Here is a 25347-nt window from a genome sequence, read left to right as displayed (position 1 = left end):
TGGAAGAGAACAAGAATTTACAAGTCAGAACAAAATGCAAGTGTATACTTTCCAAGGATTATGTTCCTCCAGAGGATCTAAAGTGATTGTTAAAAGCGCATTGTGTTTCCCACTCACTGTCCCAAATGGATGAGAGGACGTGAGTTAGGTTGGCAGCCTTACTCTCAGTCCTGTTTTCTTAAGCATAACTTTGACTTTTTAAAAACCAAATATGAAAAGGAGCTCAATTTTCTTAGGAGGAAAGCTTCAACAAATATTACAATCCATAACTCCCAGCAGAGTATATTTACTGGTAACAAATTGATTGTTTTATAAAAAGTAAAACTATTGTATTATATTTTTTTTAAAAAAAGTACCTGCATCCATCTTGCTTGCTGTTGACTTCTTTTAAAGGCTGAGGGGAAAGCGTGCAGAGTATTATCAGTGTTTAAAACTACATTCATAAAATCACCAGGTGCCAACCATAACACTGGTAACTGTCTCCATAATCTCACCTGAGCTCAGGAGCCTATGCCACACACATGACCAAGACTGGGGGGAGATCCAGTCGTCTGGTTGCGTGCTGCTGATGCACAAGCCCTAAAGTTAAGGAAGGCCTTTTCCTTCTGCAGTGATCTGATACTCTGGAAAGCTGAGATGCTTCTAAGTGCTGATTAACGTGGGAGTTCTGTGTGTTGCATCCCAGCTGGGAGTAGGCAGGCAGGCCAGCTCCTCTTTTCTTCCCCATCCAGCGTTTTCTCAGACTTCCAAGTTAGCCAGCTCTGTGCCTCTGTCCTCAACTGGCATGCTGAGTTCCTTGGGTGGTGCTTCCTCTGGAGGCTTCCTGCATAAATTATGTTTTACCGCCACATACACAGATGCAGAAAGATACACCACTGTCAGGAGCGTGAAATAGCTGAAGTAAACGTAGAACTGGAAAAGAGAAAGAGGGACATACGATGTGTTGAGGCCCTGTGCCTTATTTTCCTCCAAAGCACTAAAAAACCCCGAAATGATCAGCAGCCCACAGAAGCACAGAATAGAGCTAGGAGGGAAACTCTCTAAGAACAGGAAGAGCCCCACTGGATCAGAGGTCCATCTACTCTAGCGGCCAGCCAGGTGAAAATTCCTCTCAAGCTCCCAGATACAGGCCTAACAGCAATTGTCCCCCATTGCTTTCTGTTTGCCAGGACACAGCATCTGAGCTGGCATGTTCTATGTAGCTATTGTAAGTCAAAATCATATCCCATCTCTGACAGCAGGAATTCCACTCATGATGTGCATCTGCCAACCTCATTTGCAGCGACATACATAAAGCAGGAACTCTAGTTAAAAAAGGCACCCTACTTTTCCTCCAGCCTCATCAATAAAGTCTACCTGAACTAACCCAACCAAATATTTCTCCAACCTGTGCCCGCTACTTCCATTAAGGAAGATTTAAATACACATGCATATCCTGCTGCCATGCTATTCCAATGCACTGCCATCATTTCTTATCTTGTCACATGAGCAGCGGGTAATTACAAGGCTTTGTTAAGCCCACCACAGCCATGAGCCAGCAATGACAGCCCTTGCAGGAACAGATTACATTTGCAGCTTCCAGATCAGCATCTTTAAAAAAAATATATAAGCTCGATTCTTGCAGGATGGATGAAGCTTTTGTTGAGGACAATGTAAGAGAAATCCACAAATGGCAAGGATTAATACATTTACATGTTTATTAGGGGGTAGTTCTGTTAACTCAGCAGAACTTTGCTTGGCAACAAGTTCCATTGAAATCATGTGATTTGGCATGTGCTTAGGATCACTGTGTTAAAACTCTCGCAGAAACCTTTCATTTTTTGGAAAGGACAGAACTGACTGACTGCTAGCCACCCTAGAAACTTACCCAAAGCAAGGGCATAAGTCTCTTAACATAAATAAATAAGGAAGATAAGGAACAGAAGTTCTATTTTTCTTGGCTTACATGCCTTTTAATTTTTGCCAGCCCTGCTTCCACTCCAAAACATGATGGGCAATGCATAGAATGGGGCCAACAGACAAAAGTGGTCCAAGCAAGGCAAGAGGTGCCACCACAAATAAGTCCCTTTGAGTTCCCACTATGTGGTTCACCAGATTATTCAAAGGACCTCCTTCCATAGGAGGAACCTACAAAGTAAGCCCCAAAGGCAGCTAGGACTGATCAAAAGCCCACTACCGCAAACCTCAGTGTAACTTGTGCTTCTTACCTGAGGGTGGATTGGGAGAGCCAGACCTCTCTTATCTGTTATGATGATGGTGATGACAGTCTTGAGAACTGTGGCAAGAAAAGTGTTGATTCCAAACACCAGGGCACAGAGCTCTTTGGACAGGGAAGCTGCAATCTGGAAACTTTGTTCAAAGCGAGAGAAAGAGAGGAAGGCAGGTCAGTTCTGCTGGCAAGCCCTGAAAAGGCACCAAGGACAAAGGGAGGGTCGCTTTATGGCTCGGGGCAAGGGTGGCCAGCCTGTGGCCATCCAGACAATGAAGGACTACAGCTCCTATCATCCCAGACTACTGGCTATGCTCCCTGGGGCTGATGATAGTTCACCATCCCGATACTGACAAAAGGTGAAATTGCTATGAATTCTTGGCCAAGCCAGTTATCCCTGTGATAACTTTTGCAGTCCCACAGGGAGGGCCACAGGTTCTCCATCCCAGGCCCCAGCCACAGCTGGTATGCTGCAGCATCACCGACAAGGAAGGCACTCGCAAAGATCAATGCATTTTTACTTACAAGCCGAAGATGACATAGAGATAGGGCTAATGCTGGTTATTTTGTGTTGACCTTAGAAGGCAGCTTGGGAGTGTTTACACCAAGAGGAGAGTTTGGGAAGCTGTAATACCTTTATCACTGATGTTAGTGAAATATCCAATGGTTAAAGGCATACAGTTGCTGGCCTGGAAGAGTGCTAAAGACCGCCTAATCCAGTTCTTTGTATTTAGTTAACCTTAGCATTTCCAACAAATTAACTAATATCATTCAGAACATCAGCAGCAATCACCGTAGCTTGTTAACCTAGGCTGAATACTAAAAGCCTCCAACAACACATCTACCCTGGAACCAAAAGGTTATTCTTGGCATCCTTACAAGGGTGGGGGGCTATTTATTGGCATTACAATCCCTGCTTTAGCAAAGCAGATACTAGAAAGCTAATCTGGTCTACTATATATTGGGGTATGCATGCAAACCACCCCCACATCTTTTTGCATGTTGAAAAGAGTGAGAATGACGATATATATATCCAGGTAACGATGGATATCATAATCTTTATGTTCCTCACCACCAGCGTGGCTAATGGAGGCCTAGTCATCAAGTTGTTCTCACCACTCACATGGCTATAGGCACAAGGAACTGGTAGGAGCCCCTGAAGAGGATGTAAGCCACGTAGCAGAGCCAGATGTTGGCAGTAGTGTTCATCAGCAAAAGGAGGCCTGCCTGGAATGCCGTCACTACACCAATCACAAGCTCTGACCACAGCGTCCAGCGGATCTTCACGTAGCCCGCAGCAAAGGAGGTGACGGCACCTGCAAAGACACATACATGTTGTCAAGGTATAGATGAGAGGACCAGGTATGGACAGCAAGGCCTCCACTCTCCAAAGCGGCACTCGCAACAAGGGGCACAGCAGAACAGTCATTGTTTGGAAAAACCCAAGGGACAATTTCTACCCCAAATATCCGAGGAGATTATTTTAAGCCCAAGGTAATTGCGGAAGAAATTTCTCTTTGGGCACTTGCCTTTGCTTCCCTGAACACCTTTTGTTTCAGACATTTTTAACCCAACACTTTACACTAGGATACAAACATGCACACAATGACAAAAAAATAAATAAATCCCCAATGATTTCTTGGAATATTTTATGTTCTGGACAGTTTTTTGTTTGTTTGCAGGAATAAAACTGTATACAGCTGAGCAGCTGAAAAATGGGGACATACCATACAAACGACAAAAAAAAAATATGTCCTAGAACAGCGGGAAGGGGGGGGAGATGATGGCACTCCAGATGTTGTTGGAATTTGCCCCAGCCAGAAGTTCAAACATCTGGAGGGCTACAGGTTCCCCTGCCCTGCCCTAGAAGGACTATGCAGCAAGTTATTTCTATGTCAGTTCTGCAATGAAAAGTACATGGGGAGAGGAATTTTTGCTCTTCCTAGTTGGATTTAGCAAGCAAGGTTTTGTTTTTTGGACAGATACTGAATGGGATTCAGCTTCATAAAGCGCAACTCTCACAGAAGTAGGGGGGAAACTTGTCCTGAGACAAGCCCTTAAAAACGTTTAGTAACCAAGTTGCTCTGGATCCAGCTGTAAAGGTAAGGGGTGGGTCACTTTCACCATAATTTATAGATTTCCTGTAATGGGCACCAGAGATGCAATGCATCCAAGTATACACCACAGTTCTAGCATGGTTTTTAAGATGATGCAAATGAAACCACCATTCTGGGTGTGAGAAAAGAGTAAAATTCTTAACAGGATGTTTCAAAACATGCTACCAGCTGGGGAACTGCAGTGTAAAACCCAGAGAGTTGAGAGGCAACTCGGGAAAGCCAGTGCTCTTTCCAAGCACAGCTTCCTTGCTGGGACCAGACTGATCAAGTTCTTAGGTGTAGCCACTACTGCATCTGCTCCCAATGCTCCCTGTTCTGGTTGACGGTGACCCTACAATCCCTTTTGGCTGGAGATGGCAAATACTGAGCTTATACGCATCTGCCTGCAGAGCAATGCACATAATCCCTGAGCTTTAGCACACAATAATGCATGCTTGTAGACCAACCTCGCAAGCACCAGGTTGGGGAAGGTTAGTGGAATGGTTAGCCTAGATTCTCTATGCAGGGAGATCCCTGAGGTGCATCACCTGAAGCTGCTTTAAACCCAAGTAATTTTAGCAGAAATTGCCTTTGCATGAATGTACCGTATTTTTCCGTGTATAAGACTAGGTTTTCCCCTAAAAAATAACGTCAAAAATTAGGGGGCATCTGAGCCATCTCCCCCCATTTTCTTAAATCTGAGTCCCCAAAAATACGGGACGTCTTATACATGGGGGCGTCTTATAGATGGAAAAATACGGTACTTTAGGACCATGGTCTAGGAGACTCTGCTAGGTGCTCTGAATTCATATTTGGGGCATAAAGCAGAGAGAGAAAGGGGTGGGGTGGGGTTATAATCAAGCTCAAACGGGAAGTGGGGGAGGATCTATATACCGAGGAGCGTTGAAGCAGCTTCCACAGCTCCGTTGTAGATTTTCCTGTTGTCTCTTGTAGGATATATCTCATTCCACAAAATCTGCACATAATAGAGTATTAGGTAGTAGCCAGCAGAATTGAATATCCACCAAAGGGACCAAAGTCTTAACTGCGGCAGCCGTATAAATGCCGCCAGCTCCTTTAACATCCGGAAAAAGACCATGTTCTTCCAGGTGGGGGCCTTGTGCCACGCTGGATCCCCGGCCCCAGCATTCATTTTGTCCAGCTCAGAGGGCGAGGTGCCATTGCACACAGGCTCACTCCTGTTGAAGAAGAGGCTGCGCTTGGGGCGTTCCAGGAAGAGCGTCAGCAGCAGCCCAAAGGACATGAACCCCAGGGAGATGTAATTCAGGGTCGTGAAGGTGGTGCCCCCCACTGTGACACACAGCTGCCCCAGCACGGAGCTGGCAAAGACTCCCATGAGGACCGAGGTGCGGGAATAGCTAGCCATGCGCTGGTAGCGCGAAGGGGTGACCAGGGAGAAGATGTACGAGGAGTAGGCCACCCGCGCCGCCATGGTGATGCCGTAGAAGAATTCCATGAACTGCATGGCAAGGATGCTGGTCCCGAAGATCAGCAGCAGCCAGATGGCAATGTGACTCAGGCTCTGCAGCACCAGCACCGGCTTGTACCGCAGGTAGTCGGTCAACAGGAAGATGGGCACCAAGACAGCCATGTATGAGTAGGACAGCACAGGTGTGATTTCATTGGTTACCTGCGAGAGAGAAACCAAAGCAATTGCAACGTCTTCCAACAGCAAACAAAAAACCCTACCCCTCAAAGCCCCAAGAGATGACAACTCAAAGCTGGGTTTGAGAACCCCAGATGTTAGGAACAAAGATTCTCACTATACCTGTAGTGCAACAACCAGTCCCTCAACGACTGATTTGGAGCTCTCTTCCTACATTTCTTTTGCTGAGCAAGATGTGCAGAGGCCTGATATGCCACCTCTTAAAGCAACAGCACATAGTAAATCAATGAGGCTTCAACACAACCACCCCAGCGCATACATAAGAGGCTACTGCAAGGGACAGCAGGCTAGACTTTGTATGTGTTCTGCCATAATCGAAGGGTCCACAAGTGCAATATGGCAGAGCCCAATCTCCACAAGCTGAGCCCCTAACGCCTCCCAAAGTGATTGCACTGATGGGACCTCCAAAAGCGACCCCACATAGGAAACTTCCTTATATCGAGCCCATCTAGTTCAGTAATTGTCTGCACCAGAGGAGGGCAGCTAATGACAAATGGTCTGGGATTATGGGAGTTCCAGTCCAACAAAACCTAGAGAGCCACAGGTTTTCCCAGCCCTATCAAGAGATGCCAGGGATTGAAACTGGGACCATGCTCTACCACTGAGCTATGGCCCTTGGCCCCGGTGCTTGCATATCTACGAAACGAGATTGGCATGATTATTAGGACTATGCTCTAAATCCCATGCTGTAGATCTTCCAAATCACTCTTTAAGTGAGAGCATGGAACAGCTGAAGAAATGGTGGCTTTAATCTGCATGCACAGCATTCTGCCATCAGACACAATGTTAATTTTTTTAAACTCCAAGTTAATACATCCAAACTCTGTCTGGAAAAGCACACTCAGTACTTTGTATGCTCTCACTACTAACCTTAGTCAGCAAACCCACATGGAATTCTATGGTTCATCAAGCCGTAATCGCTCTGACCTATATTCCATCTTCCAAAATGCATGACCTGACATTTTACTGTAGTAATAACTTTATGACCGGGTCAGTTTACCAAGCCACCTAGGCATTACTAAGTAGTCCATGGTTCACAGTGAAGTATCCTTTACTTGCTTGCTGAAGGCAGGCAAGGGTGAATTATTTAACTCAATATTTAATACAAAACAAGAGAAACAAATAGCACAGATGCACTACAGCTAAGCCTCTCATTACTGGTACAAGATGCCAGTCACTCCAGCTTGTCTTAGACATTTGGGCTTAAAATAAAATAAATAAAATTTTAAAAAAGAAGGGAGTAGAATAAAAGCCTTGGGGAAGGGAGTTTCTTAAACAGGAGCACACCACAAAAAAAATCCCTATCACATGTGCTGCCAATCTAATTTACCCACTGATAGATCTATGAGCTGAGGTCAATAGGAAGGTCCAATGCAGGTACATATGGGCACAGATGGTCCTTCACGAAACTCTGTTTTAACTAGCTCTTTGAATTGGGCCTGGAAACAAACTGGCAGCTGATATAATACTGAAGCAAAATGTTCTGATTGCTTTATCCCAACTAACATCTGGGCAGCTGGCATTTAGCACTACTTGAAGCTCCCAAACAATCTTCAAAGGAAGCCATATCTAAAAACCATTGCATTAGTCTAGTTTGGAGGTAACCAGTGCATGGGTAACTGAGGCAAGTTTTGTCACACTAAGAGAAGGTCTTTGGCTGCTGTAACAGCCCAAGCTGGTAAGGGCACTCCTAGCCACTGCTGCCTGTCCTTCCACAAGACCTCGCAACCTGCAAACTTGGTCCTTTAGAGGGAGTTCAACCTCAGCCAGAATCTGCTGCTAACCTCCTTCTGGATTAACTGGCTTTCCTTAACCATGACTGCTTTTAAATTAGGAGAAGCTCTCACTGCAACCAACTTTGGGAGTCAGAACCTTGCACGATTTTGATCACCTGTTTTCCGGTATGGTTTTGCAGTGCACCGAGAACACTTCACACAGGGCACAGAGCAGGCAAGCATACTAATACAAGCAAAGCACTGTGTGCTAGTTCAAGGGAGGCGAGGTGCTGGTGACACTCAAATCTGCTGAACTGTGCAAAATGTCCTGGGGGCCCCTCGATTTCTGGAAAGGCACCTGCTGATCACAGTTGCCTAATTACAGTACAAATATTTGGTCTTGCAAAATCAAAACATCTCGAGCTCCTTCTTTCGTTGGGAGCCCAAAAGCAGACCACCCCCCCCCTTCCAGGTCCCTTGCTAAGGAGGTCAGCTAAGCTTCTTCCAGCCTCTTTTGATTGGAACTTGCTGTTTTCTAGCCATGGAAACAAATCAGCAGGAGGGACTCTGATCCTTGGCCAGAGCTGCCCTGCTAGGACACAGACCAAAAAAATAAATAAAGCTTTCTCCCAATGAGTGGGGGGAGGTGCGGAAGGGACAGCCTCGCGAACAGGACTCGCGGAAGGTTAAATTCACTTGCCCCATCAGGAGAGACAAAACATTATGATGGATGCTGCAAGGAACATTTGGCACAACCACCCTGTCAAGTTTTGTTTTAAATGATACCCAGACCATAAAACTGCAGGCATTTGTGTATGATTTACACATAAATTGTCCATAAATTGGTGTGCCTGAGAGAAAATCCACAAATCCTTAGTTAACACCTGAGCAATCCTGACTGTTTTGCTATACAGTGGTGCCCCGCTAGACGAATGCCTCGCAAGACGAAAAACCCGCAAGACGAAAGGGTTTTTCGGTTTTTGCGACGCTTCGCTAGACGATTTTCCCTATGGGCTTGCATCGCAAGACGAAAGCCCATAGGGAAATCTCGGGGACCTTTTTTTAAATGCTGGCGGTGGGGAGCAAAGCCTTTTCCCCCCCTCCGGACTTCAGAAGAGGTCCAGGAAGGCCGGCGGGGGCGAAAGGCTTTGCTCCCCACCGCCAGCATTTTAAAAGCGTCCGGGATAGCAGGGAAGCGCTTCCCGCTATCCCGGACGGCTTTTGAAGGCAGGCAGGCTTTTGAAGGCAGGCCCTGCCTGCCTAACCGGGGGCTTTTAAATCGCCCCGGGACTGTCCGGGGCGATTTAAAAGCCCCTGGACGGCTTTTGAAGCCTCCCCCAGCCGCCCGGCATCGGAACGATGTCCCGAAGCCGGGCGGCCGGGCGGGAAAGCCTCCCCCAGCCGCCCGGCTTCGGGGCATCGTCCCGATGCCAGGCGGTGGGGCAGGAAAGCCTCCCCCAGCCGCCCGGCATCGGAACGATGTCCCGAAGCCGGGCGGCCGGGCGGGAAAGCCTCCCCCAGCCGCCCGGCTTCGGGGCATCGTCCCGATGCCGGGCGGTGGGGCAGGAACGCCTCCCCCAGCCGCCCGGCTTCGGGGCATCGTCCCGATGCCGGGCGGTGGGGCAGGAAAGCCTCCCCCAGCCGCCCGGCATCGGAACGATGTCCCGAAGCCGGGCGGCCGGGCGGGAAAGCCTCCCCCAGCCGCCCGGCTTCGGGGCATCGTCCCGATGCCGGGCGGTGGGGCAGGAAAGCCTCCCCCAGCCGCCCGGCATCGGAACGATGTCCCGAAGCCGGGCGGCCGGGCGGGAAAGCCTCCCCCAGCCGCCCGGCTTCGGGGCATCGTCCCGATGCCGGGCGGTGGGGCAGGAACGCCTCCCCCAGCCGCCCGGCTTCGGGGCATCGTCCCGATGCCGGGCGGTGGGGCAGGAAAGCCTCCCCCAGCCGCCCGGCATCGGAACGATGTCCCGAAGCCGGGCGGCCGGGCGGGAAAGCCTCCCCCAGCCGCCCGGCTTCGGGGCATCGTCCCGATGCCGGGCGGTGGGGCAGGAACGCCTCCCCCAGCCGCCCGGCTTCGGGGCATCGTCCCGATGCCGGGCGGTGGGGCAGGAACGCCTCCCCCAGCCGCCCGGCTTCGGGGCATCGTCCCGATGCCGGGCGGTGGGGCAGGAACGCCTCCCCCAGCCGCCCGGCTTCGGGGCATCGTCCCGATGCCGGGCGGTGGGGCAGGAACGCCTCCCCCAGCCGCCCGGCATCGGAACGATGTCCCGAAGCCGGGCGGCCGGGCGGGAAAGCCTTTGTCCCCCCTGCCTGCCTTCCCAGGGGCTTTTAAATCGCCCCGGACAGCGGAGAAGTCCTCCGCTGTCCCGGGCGATTTTAAAATGCCGCCCGCCAGAAGAGGTCGGGGGAAGGCTTTTTCCATAGGAACGCATTAATTGATTTTCAATGCATTCCTATGGAAAACCGTGCATCGCAAGACGAAAAACTCGCAAGACGAAGAGACTTGCGGAACGAATTAATTTCGTCTTGCGAGGCACCACTGTATTTTGAAGGCAAATCTGCAATCCTGACCACAGCTCTTCTTTTTAAAGTACAGTGGTACCTCGGGTTAAGTACTTAATTCGTTCCGGAGGTCCGCTCTTAATCTGAAACTAGTCTTAACCTGAAGCTCCACTTTAGCTAATGGGGCCTCCCGCTGCTGCCGCGCCGCCAGAGCACAATTTCTGTTCTCATCCTGAAGCAAAGTTCTTAACCTGAGGTACTATTTCTGGGTTAGTGGAGTCTGTAACCTGAAGCATATGTAACCTGAAGCGTATGTAACCCGAGGTACCACTGTACATGGGATTGATCTATAGGAGCATCTATTATCTTCATATTGAAATCTGTAAGGCAGCTAGTCCTAGATCCTGAGAGGGCTGCACAGAAATTGTTGGCTTATATAGTCCATTTATTATATTGCACCTTCCTTTCATTGTGGAGATACATAATGGTGCCAGGTGGCTTGCCATCCAAGCACTTAGCAGACCTTCTTAGAGCCCCCCACTCCAGTATAACTTTCCATTCCACACAGAAGCCGTTTCAGGGTCAGAAGATGGCAGGCCTGGTTAATGGGTGAAAAGGCAAGCAAGGTCAGGAGAGGAACACACATCAAACAAAACGAGGAGCAGAACCAATGGGGGAAAAAGACAACTCCACTAAAAAGAAAATGCAAGAAGAGTTAGAAGAGGAACTGGGCAGATAATACGAGTTGGGCAAAGCCGGCACCAGCTATGAATGACTAAGAAGCAGTTGCCCCTCTCCCACCATTTTCAGCCAATGTAAAGGATGCAGATGAAGCCAATTTGAATAACTTGTCTATTTATGGGCAGTTCCTGTTGGGTTTTCTGTTCAATGAGTTTGGGAAATGTGAACACACAGAGGTCACAGGCTGAGCCAATACACAGGGATGAAATCTCTGTTCTAGGGCAATAATTATGGAGATGGTCCTACAATTTTTCCTGCTCTGGGAACTGCTCTGTGTCCACTGGCATGTGCTGGAACCATATTTTTTTACCCTAGTCCAGCAATATGTCTCAAAGTACCACCTCACTGAATTCAACCTGTAGGATAATTTCAGCCTATCACTAGCAAGGCATCAATGCCTTCCCTCAATCTCCTAGTCTTTTAGGCTGGGAGAGGCTTGGAAGGATACACAAAGTTCGAGTGAGAGCCATGGAATGGCCTTCCTTGCTTTCACACCATCCATGCCCCCCCCCCCCGAGTGGAAAATGGGAGGCTCCTTTCAGGACAGGGTTTATTGCTCCAGTGAACATCAAAAAAAGTTAAGAGATGAGTTGGGGTAAAAAAAAAAATGAGAGAGAGAAAGTGTGCCGAAGTCTGCCCCCCCCCCCCGTACTTTCAGCATGTAAAGAAACTGCTCACACAGTAATCACCATGTCTATGAGCTTTGGCCCTTCCAAAAGGGCAAAGTTGGAAGTCAGAATTACGTGATCATGTGTATGTATGTAGGCTGCCTCCCTGTCACCTCTCCCAGCCAGGCCTGTGTGGGATGAGAGCTGCCCCATGTCTCAGAGAAGCATCTGAGGACAGAAAATAGAAATTATTCATTGCTAAAGGGAGAGATAGATGGTTTAAACATAAACCACCAGGAAATTAGGTTAGCAGGTCAGAGAGTTAAGTTCAGCAAGGCTGTTGCAATCCCAACTCATATTCTGTAAGGCAGTTCAGAGTTCTCAGAACTGGAGGGGGTGGTGGAATACAGACTTCTCCCCTCCCCCTTAAAGCCAGTAACAGAGAAACCCATACAACATTTGTGAAGGGTGCTTTTTTAAATTGCTAGATAAAAAAAAGCAGAAGTGCTGTTGGCTAGTGGACAGATTAGCCAACTGAAAGCATTTTTAATTTATTTATTATGTCCAAAACATGAACAAAATAAAATATAAGTTTACAATATTTCTAAGTTTAGAATATTTACTCTTTGAAAAATGTGGGAGGTCACCAGCACAGACATTTTTATATCATTTATATTATATTTATATTATTTGGAAATAATTTATATTATTTGGAAAGACCAAGGGAAAATAATCGTACTAAAATAGCAACTGTACAAAACGAACAATTGACATTTAATGTAGCATTAAACCAAGCAGGGGGAGCTTCAGACTTCCCCGAGTATGATCTGTATTTCTGTATCTGTCATGGCAATGGGTCTTCCAATGCATTAGGGTTGGTGTCCTCCCATAAGCACCACGACACTCTCAAAACTCCCTTGGTACCCACCAAGATTCTCACCCTTTTCAGTTTTTCAATTGAGGATTATTTTCAACATGAATGGCACTGAGCGAAAGTGGAAAGCACTTTGCAGGCCCTCTAGACACTTCACCTTCTGACCTAAATGTTCCCAAAATGCCTCTGTGCATGATGTAGGGGGTGTTCGGCATGATTTTTGGTTTGGTTGTGTGCTTTAACTGATTTTTTTTTTTTGGAGGGGGAAGTGTTTGAGAGATGTTTTGCCCACTTTTCTTTTGTTTGGGGTATGTGAATTTTGCCTATATTTGGAAGGTGTTGCCTGCTCTTTTTTTTGCCTGCTCTGGAGTTTCTGCAGCTGCTTTGCCTATTGTATTTTTTTTTGGGGGGGGGGGAGATGCACAAAGCTTTGCCCATTTTTCTTCCGTGAAACTGGAATTCTGTGGTGCCAATGGCAATTTATTAAATTTGCAATTGTTTATGTGGGCCTAAGAAAGTTGGGGACCTCTGTATTAGGGCATGATCTGATTTTCAAAATCCCAATGATTTGAATGGAAAAGCTTCAAACATATGTTGAACTTTCTGCTGAAAACTGACGAGACTCAGAAATACTTGCTATTTTTCTTTCGCACAATAGGATCATTCCCAAGATAATGATTTCAGCATGTGGCTTTTTGTAATATTGAAATCTGTGATTAGATCCATTTGTCGTTTTTAAATGAGACATCAGTAGAAAAAGCAAATACTAAAACATTTATATCAAATCAATGTTCTAGTACTCAGTTTGATTCCTTGTTAGGCATTTACTACCTGGTAATGTTCAGTTCTTTACTTTGTAAATCACACCCCCAAATCTCCCCTCTCTTCACCACCTCCACAGTCCACACACACCAATTATCCTCCAGCAAAAATGATAGTTCTGACTGTAATTGTAACTGAGTGGAATAAAGTCCCCAGGGTGTATTCATCCTCAGCAGTCACCTGGGGAAGACTGGCAGTACCCCCATCTCCTTTGAGCAGAAACATATACTTCCTTGCTGTGGAAGCCTCTCCCTGAAATTCTGTTCAAGTCACACATGAGCCCTGGACAGTCCCAATGTTTACTTACTGGAAGTAACAGGTCAACAGTGCTTCACTATCTCAGAGAGAAGCTTCAGTTAACAACCCTGCACCTTAGCCTGTTACTTCCAGATAAGGAGCAAATGTTTGCATGTCTTGGAAGCTTGAGTTTTTATTGACAGACCAAGGCTACCAACCAAGGTATCAAGCCAGAGAATTGGGGCAGTTCAGAGGTAATGCCAAATGGTAGCTTGCCCTATTGTGAATGAGGACCCAGGAGTCTTGTGCTAACATACTCCCTCCTTCTCCTCCCGTTCTGCATGGTGATCCCCTGCCTCCTACTCTGGTTCAGAGCATACAGTAGTTTGGACCATTTAGTCCAAAAACTCATCTATGGTATGAGCTTGCCCTGGGGTTGAAAACCAGTTTTGCCAGGTGGGATTAAATGGCTCTCCTCAAACCAGGAAAAAGAGGCAGGGAATTGCCACGAATGGGATCAGGGACTGCTTGAGTTCCTAACTGCATCAGTGTCGAAAACATGGTTTGGTGTGGTGTCCAAAGCAAGTCAATGAGAGCTGGATAAGATGTGCAAGAGATTTCACTAGATTTATGAGAATCAGGACCATCCACATGCCCTGCAATTTATACCACTTCACTGCCCTCCTCCTTTCCATTATCGCTGCACTCTTCAAAGATGCCCTCTGTCTCCTGGCAGAGAGCACCACTTATTGCTGAAACTACTAGAGAATAGCCAGGAGCAGATTGTGGAAGAAATGGGGGCCATGGTTGAAACTGAAGTTGCTGAGTAATTCATTAGTTGCAGTTAGGGGCAAAAATACACTTTGATGCCATCTGCCAGCAGGAAGGAATGCTGTGTCCCATCTCCCATAGGTACCCAGCCACCCAAAAGTGCTAGATCCAAAGCAAAGAAAACAACTAAGGATGGATGGAATGAACGGAACAGGAACAACAAAGGGGGAATCTTAAAATAATGCAGCATTTGAAGAGAGAGAGAGAGAGAGAGAGAGAGAGAGAGAGAGAGAGAGAGAGAGAGAGCCCAATGCATTTCAACATGTTGCTTCCTTCCTGGGCAAAAAGATCTTACATTGTTACAACAGTTCACAGTGAGCAGACAACTCAGATGCTTACTTAGCTAACCCAGCTGAACAATTCACTTAACAAACTGTTAAACAGGCAATAGGTAGGCAGGCAACAGGATGAAGTTCTTTTTGGTTGCATTTAATTAAAAAAAAAAAAGCACATTGGTACCCTACAGCACTGTGATCAAACGATAAAACACTTTCCCAGTGATTTTCATTACTTTATTAACTACGCGAAGCACAATCCATTTCCCATCGGGCATGCAATGCTGCGTGGCGAGGGCTGCGCACGCTGGCACTGGCTCAGCACTGCCTCTTCTCTCACTACCCTTCGTGTCCAGAATCACAGAATTACGGCACTGGAAAGGACAGTGAAGGTTATTTTGTCGGACACTCTACTAAGCGTAGGCTCTACAATGCAGGATGCAGCCTCAACATCCCTGAGCTGGTCATCCAGCCTCTGCTTAAATACCTCAAGCAAATGAGAGTCCACCATCTCCCAAGCCAGTCTGTACTGCTGATAGCTCAGGGCTTATCCACACTAACCTGTTGTTGTTTTGCCCCAAGCTTTCCCTGCAAAAACCTGCTCTTTAAAGCTGAATTGGAGCAAACGTCTGTTTGGGTTTTCCTCCAATTGCTGTTTGCTCCAATAGAGCTGTAAAGAGCAGGTTTCCATGGGGAAAGCTACAAAGAAGGAAAAAAAGTGCTCTGACACAGAGCTTTAAATCACAGGCTGTGGTTGGAAAGAGCTGGGGGAAGGTAAGTGTGGATAAGCCCTCATAATGTTTGGAAGTGTCTCCTAATGTGTAGCTGCACGACGGGAGGCCTATGCCCATCTGTCTTCCGCACATGCCAGCCACCCCTCTCCTCCCCATGGACCACCCACTGATCCACTTCCACCTCTCAATTTTCCCACCAGCACACACAGGAAGGCTATGGGGATGGAGAAGCAGCCATCCCTAGCCTACTCTCCCAGACCAGGAGCTACTTGGGAAAACTTGCTCCGTTCACATGCCAGGGCTCCCTTTGGCCTTCTGCAACTCTCCCCTGAGCTCACCTCTTCCTTTGTGAAGTTCTTCTCCGACCCCAACAGGTAGGGTGTGATGAAGCTCTCTCCAGGTCTGATCTGGTTCATGAAGCCATAGAAACAGAGGTAGAACACAAGGAGCTTCCAGCGCGGGTCCGGGGGTGGGTCCGGGGGTTGCTTTTCGGGGTTTTCGGCCTCAGCAGACATGGCTCACCCACGTTGTCTCAATCAGTTGTAGGAGAGAGGAGCTCTTTTCACAGCATCCCTGTCCCTTGGCCACAGAAAGCCTCCAGCACGCATAGGTGTGTCTGCAGAAAAAGGAGAGTTTGGCACCACGTCAAATTTCCTAGTTGGAACACTGCAAACTAATACCCCCATCATCTGGCTAGGAATTTAGTTAATTTTGTAGCTACAAATCTAAGAGAACAAACAACACTCTGGTTCCCGTCCCCTGCTGCCACTGCAATGCCTTTTAAGTCCCCTTCCACATGGTGCCTGTGACCATTTCAACTGAATGCTTGAAGGCTGCCAGATCAGAACTTCAAAAAACCAAGAAATGCTGAAGCAGAGTTTATTCAGCTGATACATTTGGAAGCAATGAATGGTAAATACTGCACTGGCATCATTGTTTTCTACTCTTTTACTCCAAGCAGCTTAGAACAGAGGTTTCTTAAAGGCTCACAACAGCCCTGCGAGGTAGGTGGGCTGAGAAATACCCAAGGACACCTTGGTCACATCGTAACTGAGCAAGGATAAGAACCAAGTGGGCCAGCCATACAGATCTAACACTGCCGCTGCTGTAACACACAGGCTCTGAGTAAGGAACGAGTGGCAATAACAGTGGTTAATACTTATGATTAACTACTGACCAGGTTGGACTGGCATGCATCATACATGAAATTACTTTTTAAGACCAATTGGGTTTTTCAGCTGGTTCAAGTGGTTGTGAAGAGGCTCTGAACGGGGGGCTTCAGTGCAATGAAACATGGCTGGCCATGCAAGCATTTGATACATGACTGGAATTCATTCAGCAATGTGGAAATGAATGGTCTTATGTATGTGTTTTGTGGCCTCATTCTGTTTTGGTTGTTTTCCTGAATTACTGTTACCCACCCTGAGATACAGTATAAAGGCCAGATAAAGTGTATGTGTATAGATATATATGAGCATATTATGCCGGAACTGTAAGAGACCCCTGAAAACCCTGGACAGCCATCATCAGACAAGGAAGACAATGCAACTGAGCTGGATGGACCGTTGGTCTGATTGAGTATAAGGCAGCTTCCAATGTTCCCACAATTTGCACTGAACCAAACTGGCCAAAGTGCTAGTTTGGGGCAGCCCATAAAATCCCACATGCCTGGGGCCAGCCTATCCACAAGTCCAGCATCTCTCATATGTGTGCATTTAATCATTTAGACTAACATAAGATACCCTTCTCTAAGTTGTTCTCTCTGCAACAACTCCATACACCCCCCCCCCACCCAGTGAACAATCATCAACGAAGCAGATGGAAGTACCAGAGACCTTCTTCCTGGTGGCGCAACACCTTTGGAACACGCTTTCCAGAGATGCCTGCCTGGTGTCTAATCAGTATCACTCACTCCGGTGGAGTTGCTGCTATTCTCCTACACTTCTTCAGGAGAATTTCTTCTGCTCTTTTAGGGTGGGGTTGTAGTTGTAGTTTTACAATATTTGATGCTTTTCTTCCTCCAATTGTAATATGGATATTGTCCTTATTTACAGTTGCCAAACACTCAACAACTTTGGGCAAAAAAACAACACCACAACTTTTCTGTCCAGATTTTCACTTTTTGAAATATGGCAACCCTACCTTATTTGCAAGCTGGCTTTCACCAGTAAAATGGGGAAAATGGGACATAAAAAACTTAAATAAATAATATTTGCTAGTTTCTACTAGCAACCCCCCCCCCCGCAACATCACATTCAGGCTGTTTTAACATCCTTATTATTCAAAGGATACTGAACTTCTATGACAGCTGTTGAGAAAAATCTGGCCCACAGGCCCACTGGTTATAGGCAACCCACTATAATTGATCAGCTGGTATTATCGCCTCTTGGCTTTCAGGATCAACAGGTTCACATTTAGCTCATTAAACATTCAATTTTCAATCTTTAGTTTCTTATAATGTACTAATTTTTGACAATTTTTGCCTTCCAAAGCAACTTACATCAATTAAAGATCAGCCTTACAAACTAAACAATCAAATGAGCAAAGGGAAATGGAAGGAAGAAAGAGAGGGAGAGGGAGAGGGAGAGGGAGAGGGAGAGGGAGAGGGAGAGGGAGAGATCTCCTTTCTATAGGCCACAATAAAGTTGTGAGCTAGAAGTGGGCATTTGTATCCAGCTCTCAATCCCAGGATGACGTTCCCCTGCAAGAGTTCTTGCCTTAATAGCAACTGGTGGCTCTTGTGCCTCTGACCAATAGATGGGTCGCAGGTATCCTTTACCCTTGCAAGGCAACTAGCATTTGTAGCAAAGGCTCTTTCTGCCAGGGAGGCAAGGGGAAAAACCTATTGCAGCTGCTCCTTCCTTGGCCAGCAAGCAGATGGTGCCAGGCTGGTCTCCCCCTCACTGTGATGTTCTTCCTGGGAGCAGGGTGGGCAAGGGTATCTTATGTTAGTCTAAATGATTGAACTTGGTCACCCACAGATTAATGCAATGGGTGGAATTAAATGTCATGCTAATGTGATTGTCCAAGCATCTCCCTTCTCTCTCTCTCCACCCCTACTTAGAGAAGGGTATCTTATGTTAGTCTAAATGATTGAACTTGGTCACCCACAGATTAATGCAATGGGTGGAATTAAATGTCATGCTAATGTGATTGTCCAAGCATCTCCCTTCTCTCTCTCTCCACCCCTACTTAGAGAAGGGTATCTTATGTTAGTCTAAATGATTGAACTTGGTCACCCACAGATTAATGCAATGGGTGGAATTAAATGTCATGCTAATGTGATTGTCCAAGCATCTCCCTTCTCTCTCTCTCCACCCCTGCTAGCTGACCCTCCTGAGCAGTTTTTGGTGGTGGGCAGGCCGCTCAGGTGCCAAGGGAGGCAGGAGCAGCTGCTCAGAGGACTTCCAAGGAGAGGGGAGAGGAGAGGAGGCTGAGGGAAGACTCCCAACGGAGGGTGTTCGGGAAAAGGGTGAGAGGCTGCCAGCTCTGCAGGCAAGGGGTGACATAACTGGGCTCCACAGGGGTGCCGCAGAAAGAAGGTACTTGGCCAAGGGAGCAGTAGACTCAAAAAGGTTGAAAACCTATGATTCAGGGTACCATCCTAGTATGTCCAATTTCTACAACTCCATTTGAAAACTCTCAGAGCTATACACTCTGCTAAGCCATGCATTTTTCTGGACCCTCTCTCCACCCCATTTGACAGTCAGGTTTTTCTGCTCTGTCAACAGGTCAAACAGAGGAAACATCTCACTTCTGTTTGGACAGCGTTATAGTGGATTAGGGCAATCTTACGGGTGAGCAAGCAGAACACCACACTGCTCTGTAGGAGGTGAACTAGCTGATAATCCCCTTCCCTCCAAGAGACAAAACGCACTTTGGACCTTTCAGGTTTGACTTTCTAGAGGTGTACAGTGTTACCACTGGAACAGGAGATGTGTATGAAATTTGTGTAAGGGGGGGAATATGTGACACTTCGGATCCTGACCAAAGTAGCTAGAGATCTGGTGGCAGATGTGTTGTTTGTACTGGTATTATAGAAACCATTTTCGGTACATTTTGAAGACTTAAATTCTCTCTTCTTAACACCATCAAAATGGAACCAGTCATTAGTGAATGTGGGCTTTAGAGATTTTAAAAAATGTATACTGCCCTTCATCCAAAGATCACAGGGCCATTCACAACAGAAAAATACAAAATGAGAATGCAAAATGCATTAACAAACCAAACCAACCAACCCCCCCACCACAAGCAAATTTAAAAAGCCATAGAATGTTAATCTAATCAGCCAAATGCCTGGTGGAAGAGAAACATTTGCCTGGCACCTAAAGATATGTAATGAAGGTTGCATGTGAGTCTCCCAGGGGAGAGCATTCTACAGTATATCGTGTTATTTTAGATCATCTTATATTTACTGCTGGTAACTCAGACCAGCTGAATTTTATCTCACTGTTGCTGTGGGTATTTGGCCAAAAGCACATTTTAAAAGTTGTCATCTTGATTTAGAAACTCAATCAAGCACACAAATCAATCTGGCTTACCTGACCCAACATGCCTTCCCCCACTTACAAATGCAAACAAACCCCACTGCAGCCAAGCACAGACAACCAACCACCCCCTGGGCCCCCAATCCCTCTCACGACCAAGGAAATGTAACAAGTGAATAGAAGGAGAACCTATCAGTTGACACTGACACAAAACCCCACACGTACACTGTACAAAATATAAATGTCACCACCACCACCCCTCTCCCCACCCTCTTTGTCTTGACCTTATACTGTACTCAACACTAATGTCTCATAACAAATGTAAACGATCTGTAGAAAAGACTGCACAACCTGAAAAAGAGAGCCAAGGCTTGGTTTACTTTTGTAAACCAAGAAAATCTTTAATAAAACATTTTTAAAAAGAAAAATAGAAACTCAATCAAGCCTTACTTCGTCAGATTGTGTCAGTATCACCTGTATTACATTTGCTTCCCATTCTTTCTCCAAGGAGTTCAGACACAGTATCTATGAGATTTACAGTTCTCCATCCCAGGTGCTACCAAGCACCAGATTTCCTTAGCTTCAAGAGCCAGAAATACAACTAACAGGGTGGTAGCCAAATCATCTACACTTAGGAAAACACACATTCTTTTTAGAAAATAAATAAATTCATTGTTTTATTGCCCTGGTTCTCACTTGGTCTTTGCTCCTCAAACATTTTATCTGCATGAAAATACACCACAACTAAGCCTTTTTTGTCTTCTGTAAAATAACTATAAATAGAGTGCCTTGCCGCTGCTGACAACACCTCCATTCTTATTCTCTAATACAGGCCTGAAAATTAAACTTAACCAACTCACCTGTAGCAAAAAAATAAATAAAATCAACTGCCTCCAGCTGACCCCCACAGGGTTGCTTGGGGGAGGGGAAGTGTATTGATACTTTTATTCTCTTCCAGGCTATTTGTGAGCTAGTAACTTTTGTGGGTTTATATGTAATGCTGCTTGAATCCAAATCTGGATTGTGGATATGCCCTAGGTCTACCACTGCCCCAGACCTTATAATGCTCCCTGAATACTAAGTTGTGAGCCTGTTTTATGAAACAAACAAACGCGCGCACACACCATCAATATCTTACATACAGAGATGTAATAGCCAAGAAAGCCAGGAGGTTCCCAATTTGGTTGTGTCTGTGTCCAAGTGATAAGACACTGTCTTTTAAAAAAATTAAGCACTACATGTTAGAACGCTGACACAACCAATGTAGTAAACATGTAATACTAGCATGGTGTTTACAGTACTGTCTCAATTTAAGCTGCAACCCTATGCATACTCACCCACAAGCAAGTCCAAATGAACATAGTGGGAATGTATTTCTGACTAAACGCACAAACAACTGCATTGCTAATGAAGTTTCATGGTAGGGCATTTGCTGAGTCTCCAGCAGCTAGTAAAAATGGCATTAAAAACTGACAAAAGAAAACCAAAATATTAAATAAAAGTGATACTCCAATAAGGCACATTTTACAATTAAATTAAAAATAAAACACAACTCCACAGAAACTTAAAATATCTATATTTTATTGGGCCAACTTCTACTGGTCACAGTGTAAGCTTGTGAATTTCAGTAAACCCTTCTGTAATAGAAGATAGCAAGGTGTTACCTTATTTGATCTTTGAAACACCGGGGAGTAAAGTCTGCAGAGTCATGCCATTGCATGCTCATTTGAGTCACCACTTTCAATAAGCAACTATTTAAAAAACAACACCACCACTGCGACACATGCATAGTCCTGAAATAATGGGGGGGGGGGGGGAAACTACCATTCTTGATCAAAGGTTATTAAAGGTTTGAGCATCATCATTCCTACAAGTTAATAAAAGGAATAGTGCATGCATACCATAATAACGTTTTATTTTACAATTAGGTGGGACGAGCCTATTGTTCTGCTATACTGACAACTGCTATGGCATGGCTATGCCAACCGCTACTGGTTATAGTGTAAGATTGTGAATTTCAGTAAACCCTTCCCCCGCCCCCATGGCTCCTCTCTTACATCAGCTGTGTTGGTTGCCCATTTGTTTCTGGGTCAAATTCAAAGTGCTGGATGTAACATACGGTAAATGGTTTTACTGAAAATACCATACTCTGCCATCCATTTAGGCCTGAATAAAAAACTTTCCTGTGTATCTCACCACCACTCCCTGCTCCAGGAGATCAATTTTATCTGCCACCAGTTGTTTTTCCATTCTCATTTGCAAATACCTTGACCCAGCTACTATGTGGTTTTGTTTTGCTCCTTCTGGATTTTTCCCCTATAGGTTTTTTATTTTATTTTAATGGTTTCTTTCATCTGTCCCCCACCCCATTTACACTCTTTTTTCAGTTATATCTATAAAGATCCTTCATGAATTCCCTTCTAAAATTAAGTTTCCCAACTCCTGCTAACATTTTTGTAATCCTAACCCCACATAAACTGGCTGGGAGAAGTTGAGGTGCGCCACCTCCCCCACCCCACCCCCAAAAAACCCTGACCAAAAGCAGCTAGGTTGCAGTTTCATCTCACACAGGAGGTACACCAACATATTCTTATAAATTTTGGGGGGGCCAAGACTCACCTAAAATACATGGATTCAATAAAGGGTTAGATATATTTGGGTATATATAGGGTGTCATAAAGACACCACAGTCTCCACTGTGTCTCACTGCCCAAAAGGAAACACAGACCCCGGTAAGAGTGCCTGGTACACCTGGAATCTCGTCTTGCTTGGAGATTGAGGTGACATGTAACAGAATCTTCAGAAATAGACTGGAAAGAGAAGCTGCTGAATTGCAACTTATCACCAAACTTAAAACCATGGGGAGACCTGGTCTGAACAAAGACATTGGATTCTTATCTCATTATACATGACAAAGCCATTTTCACCTTCTCACCCATTGCTTTTTCCTGTAAGACCTATTGCAGTCGTTAAGAGTCGTCAACAGGCTCATCACAGCTATCTGCCAATCACCCATTCCCACCACCCTTCTGAGTAATACCCCTCCCCACCTTCTCACTATATAGAAGGGTCTGGAAACTTCTGTTTCAGTGTATCTGAAGAAGTGTGCATGCACACGAAAGCTCATACCAAGAACTAACTTAGTTGGTCTTTAAGGTGCTACTGGAAGGAATTTTTTTTGTTTTGACTATGGCAGACCAACACGGCTACATATCTGTAAACAGAATCTACCTGGTTAGCATTGCTCTGCCTGAGATTTTCTGAATGTATTCTATGATGTAGTTTAAGCAGCTGTAATATTACATTCAGCTCTCAACCAAATATGTAAAGAAAGCCAGCCAGCTAGTCACATGTGGTTTATTGCGCAGCTTACTCCCTTGGAATGTTATAAACACCAATGCAGTAGACGGCTGCTCCACTACCAGGTCATGAGAACTATAGCAATTAACCCTACTAATATTTACATACAATTGCTTGTGTGTGCACACATTCTCTTCAGCAGAGGGGGAATGTACATTGTGCTTGCCACTTACAATTAAAGGCCAGGATTCAGAGAGCTGGATTTCCAAAAGTCATGTAGCCCAACCCTCTCAGTGCAGAAAACCCCGTGCTAGAGGTGGTCAACCAGCCTCAGATGAAAAACCTCTAGAACAGTTCTCTATTTTGGGGCCAATGAACAGGGTTTTTTTATTTAGCTTTGGGAGCTGTAGTTGTATGGGAGTGCCAACTGCGGGGGGGGGGGAGGGGTCCAGTCTGACCAAATATATCACCATCTACATTACTTTATAACAATTACTGTCAAAAAAAAAGCATAGGTCTGGAGGACTACATAGTGATCTGTAGGCTCATCAGGAGAACATCAGTACTGCATTCCACAGCTGCAGTCATTAAAAATGAGTCCCCCTCCCCACTTAACAGCAGAGTTTGGTATATACTGCTATGGGTTACAGATCTTCCATAGTTTAAAGCTGCCATCCTAAAAACCAGGAAGCCTATTTGTGAGCACAATAGGATTTACTTCTAAGCACTGTTAGGATTGCACTGTAAACAAGCACCGTTTCAGGATATATTTACCAGTAACACCTTCTTGTTTAGAAAGACTTTACCACTAAAACCTTCCTGTTTAGAAATGCTTTGGGAGAATGAATTGTGTGTGTGTGTAGTTTGCTTTTAACTTGTTGCAAGGAATTGTTTCCACAGGTGGAAGGCGGCCAGTTACTTTAATTGCTGCTTCATATCTGCTTTTGTATTCTGAGATTTTCGTAATCTCGTTCTCCTGTGTTTACTTTCATCTTGTCATAAGCCACCTCCAGCTTTTTCAGAGGAAAGGAGCGGCTGGGATACACGTTTTAAAGGTATGCATACATTAACTTAAAAAATAAATAAATCACCCCCTCAAACGCGCGGCAAGGTGTGGCCGCGAAAAGTATTTACTACTCCACACACGGCTTCCCAGGTGTCAAAGCATACATTTGCCACAGGAGCAACGTGGACGAGACACCTGACCTATGCTCCTTTGCACAGAGTATCAAAAACTGCAACAAGCGTGGGAGCAACAAGTTCCCCTTCTCTTTCCAGGACCAGCCTAGTTAGCGTGGGGGTTTTGCGTTTTTTGCAGGACAGAGCCCTTGGTGACCCTGCATCTCCCAGGTGGCATCCCAAACATTTCCCTCTGGCTAACCAGGCTGATCCCTGCGCCCGCCCCAGGCCCGCCGCCCCCCCTGCTCTCCCGGCCCCTTCTCCTACCTTTTGCCTCTTGCTTTCCCAATGCACGGATTCAGGCGCCTCGCCAGCAGCACCCCGCCGCCATCCTCTCCCCGAGCAGCGCGCGACCCTCACAGCGCCGCGCGGGGAAAGCGCTCTGCAGGCGCCTCCCGCAGCAGAGCAGAGCCCTCCCCCAGGCGCCAGCGGCCTCTCGCACGTGGAGAGGCGAGGCGGGGAGGGACCGGTGCCTACTGGGGACTGTAGTTCTGACGAGGCCCCGGCGCTTGGCAAGGCACGGCGGAACTACAGCGCCCACAATGCAAGGAGGGCGGAAGATGCTCCCGCAGATAAGCAACAACGCGCCAACAAAGCCACGCGCTCGCCTGCTTCCGTTTGCAAAAATCAGATCCAACCCGGTTAAGTCGCACCGGGAACGACATTAAAATATGAGCGACCAGGAAGACTTTTCGCAGTGTCTGCCAGCAACTAGCGGGTTTTGAGCTTGCAACGCGATGCTTAGCCCGAAGTGGCGTGGGAAGCGATGGGTCTCGCTTGGAAATCGCGCTCATTGCTGGTCGGACCGGGCTGACACCTGCTGCGGAATACGGTTGCTCCTCCTTCGCCTTTACTGACTGCAGAAGCGGAAGTTTCCTCCGGTGTCGCTCGCAGGTCGCATCTACTGCAATTCCCTCGCCTGTTGAGGGCGCGGGAGCCCCATCTCCTTTGCCCTTGGGCAACCCTTATTCCCGAGGGTTACCTGTCCTTCAACTCCTGGTGCAATCCTATACCCTCTTCCTGAGGCCGCGCAAATCCCCAGAGGTTGCTTGG

General features: G+C 46.4%; 1 protein-coding gene across 3 annotated transcripts; it reads right to left on the bottom strand.

The window, feature by feature from the left end:
• Positions 1-212: 212 nt before the first annotated feature.
• Positions 213-24740, bottom strand: SLC19A1 (solute carrier family 19 member 1). Of its 3 annotated transcripts, XR_014172989.1 has the most exons (7): positions 24562-24740; positions 15667-15944; positions 5200-5956; positions 3333-3525; positions 2208-2349; positions 495-912; positions 213-394 (listed from the first exon to the last, which is right to left on the bottom strand). XR_014172989.1 is itself a non-coding variant. In XM_081930756.1 (6 exons), exons 2-6 carry the CDS (start codon positions 15841-15843, stop codon positions 739-741), a joined length of 1443 nt encoding a protein of 480 aa, XP_081786882.1. In that variant the 5' UTR covers positions 15844-15944; positions 24562-24740; the 3' UTR covers positions 213-738. The 3 variants fall into 3 exon arrangements, 2 of the variants coding, with proteins under 2 accessions (XP_081786882.1, XP_081786883.1); XM_081930756.1 differs by having other exon boundaries at positions 213-912; XM_081930757.1 differs by lacking the exon at positions 24562-24740 and adding an exon at positions 21480-21550 and having other exon boundaries at positions 213-912.
• Between the last annotated feature and the right edge of the window lie 607 nt (positions 24741-25347).

Source organism: Podarcis melisellensis, assembly GCF_964234715.1.
Source record: "Podarcis melisellensis genome assembly, chromosome: 1".
Taxonomy (NCBI): domain Eukaryota; kingdom Metazoa; phylum Chordata; class Lepidosauria; order Squamata; family Lacertidae; genus Podarcis; species Podarcis melisellensis.
This window is presented reverse-complemented; position numbering and strand designations above follow the sequence as displayed.

What these genes read in the sequence shown, in the direction of transcription:
- SLC19A1 (XM_081930756.1), bottom strand. Translation starts at nt 15,843, where the DNA reads ATGTCTGCTGAGGCCGAAAACCCCGAAAAGCAACCCCCGGACCCACCC. An exon ending in AGAACTTCACAAAGGAAGAG is followed by an intron (nt 5,957 to 15,666) that starts GTGAGCTCAGGG and finishes TCTCTCTCGCAG; the next exon opens with GTAACCAATGAAATCACACC. An exon ending in TTCCTTGTGCCTATAGCCAT is followed by an intron (nt 2,350 to 3,332) that starts GTGAGTGGTGAG and finishes CTTTGAACAAAG; the next exon opens with TTTCCAGATTGCAGCTTCCC.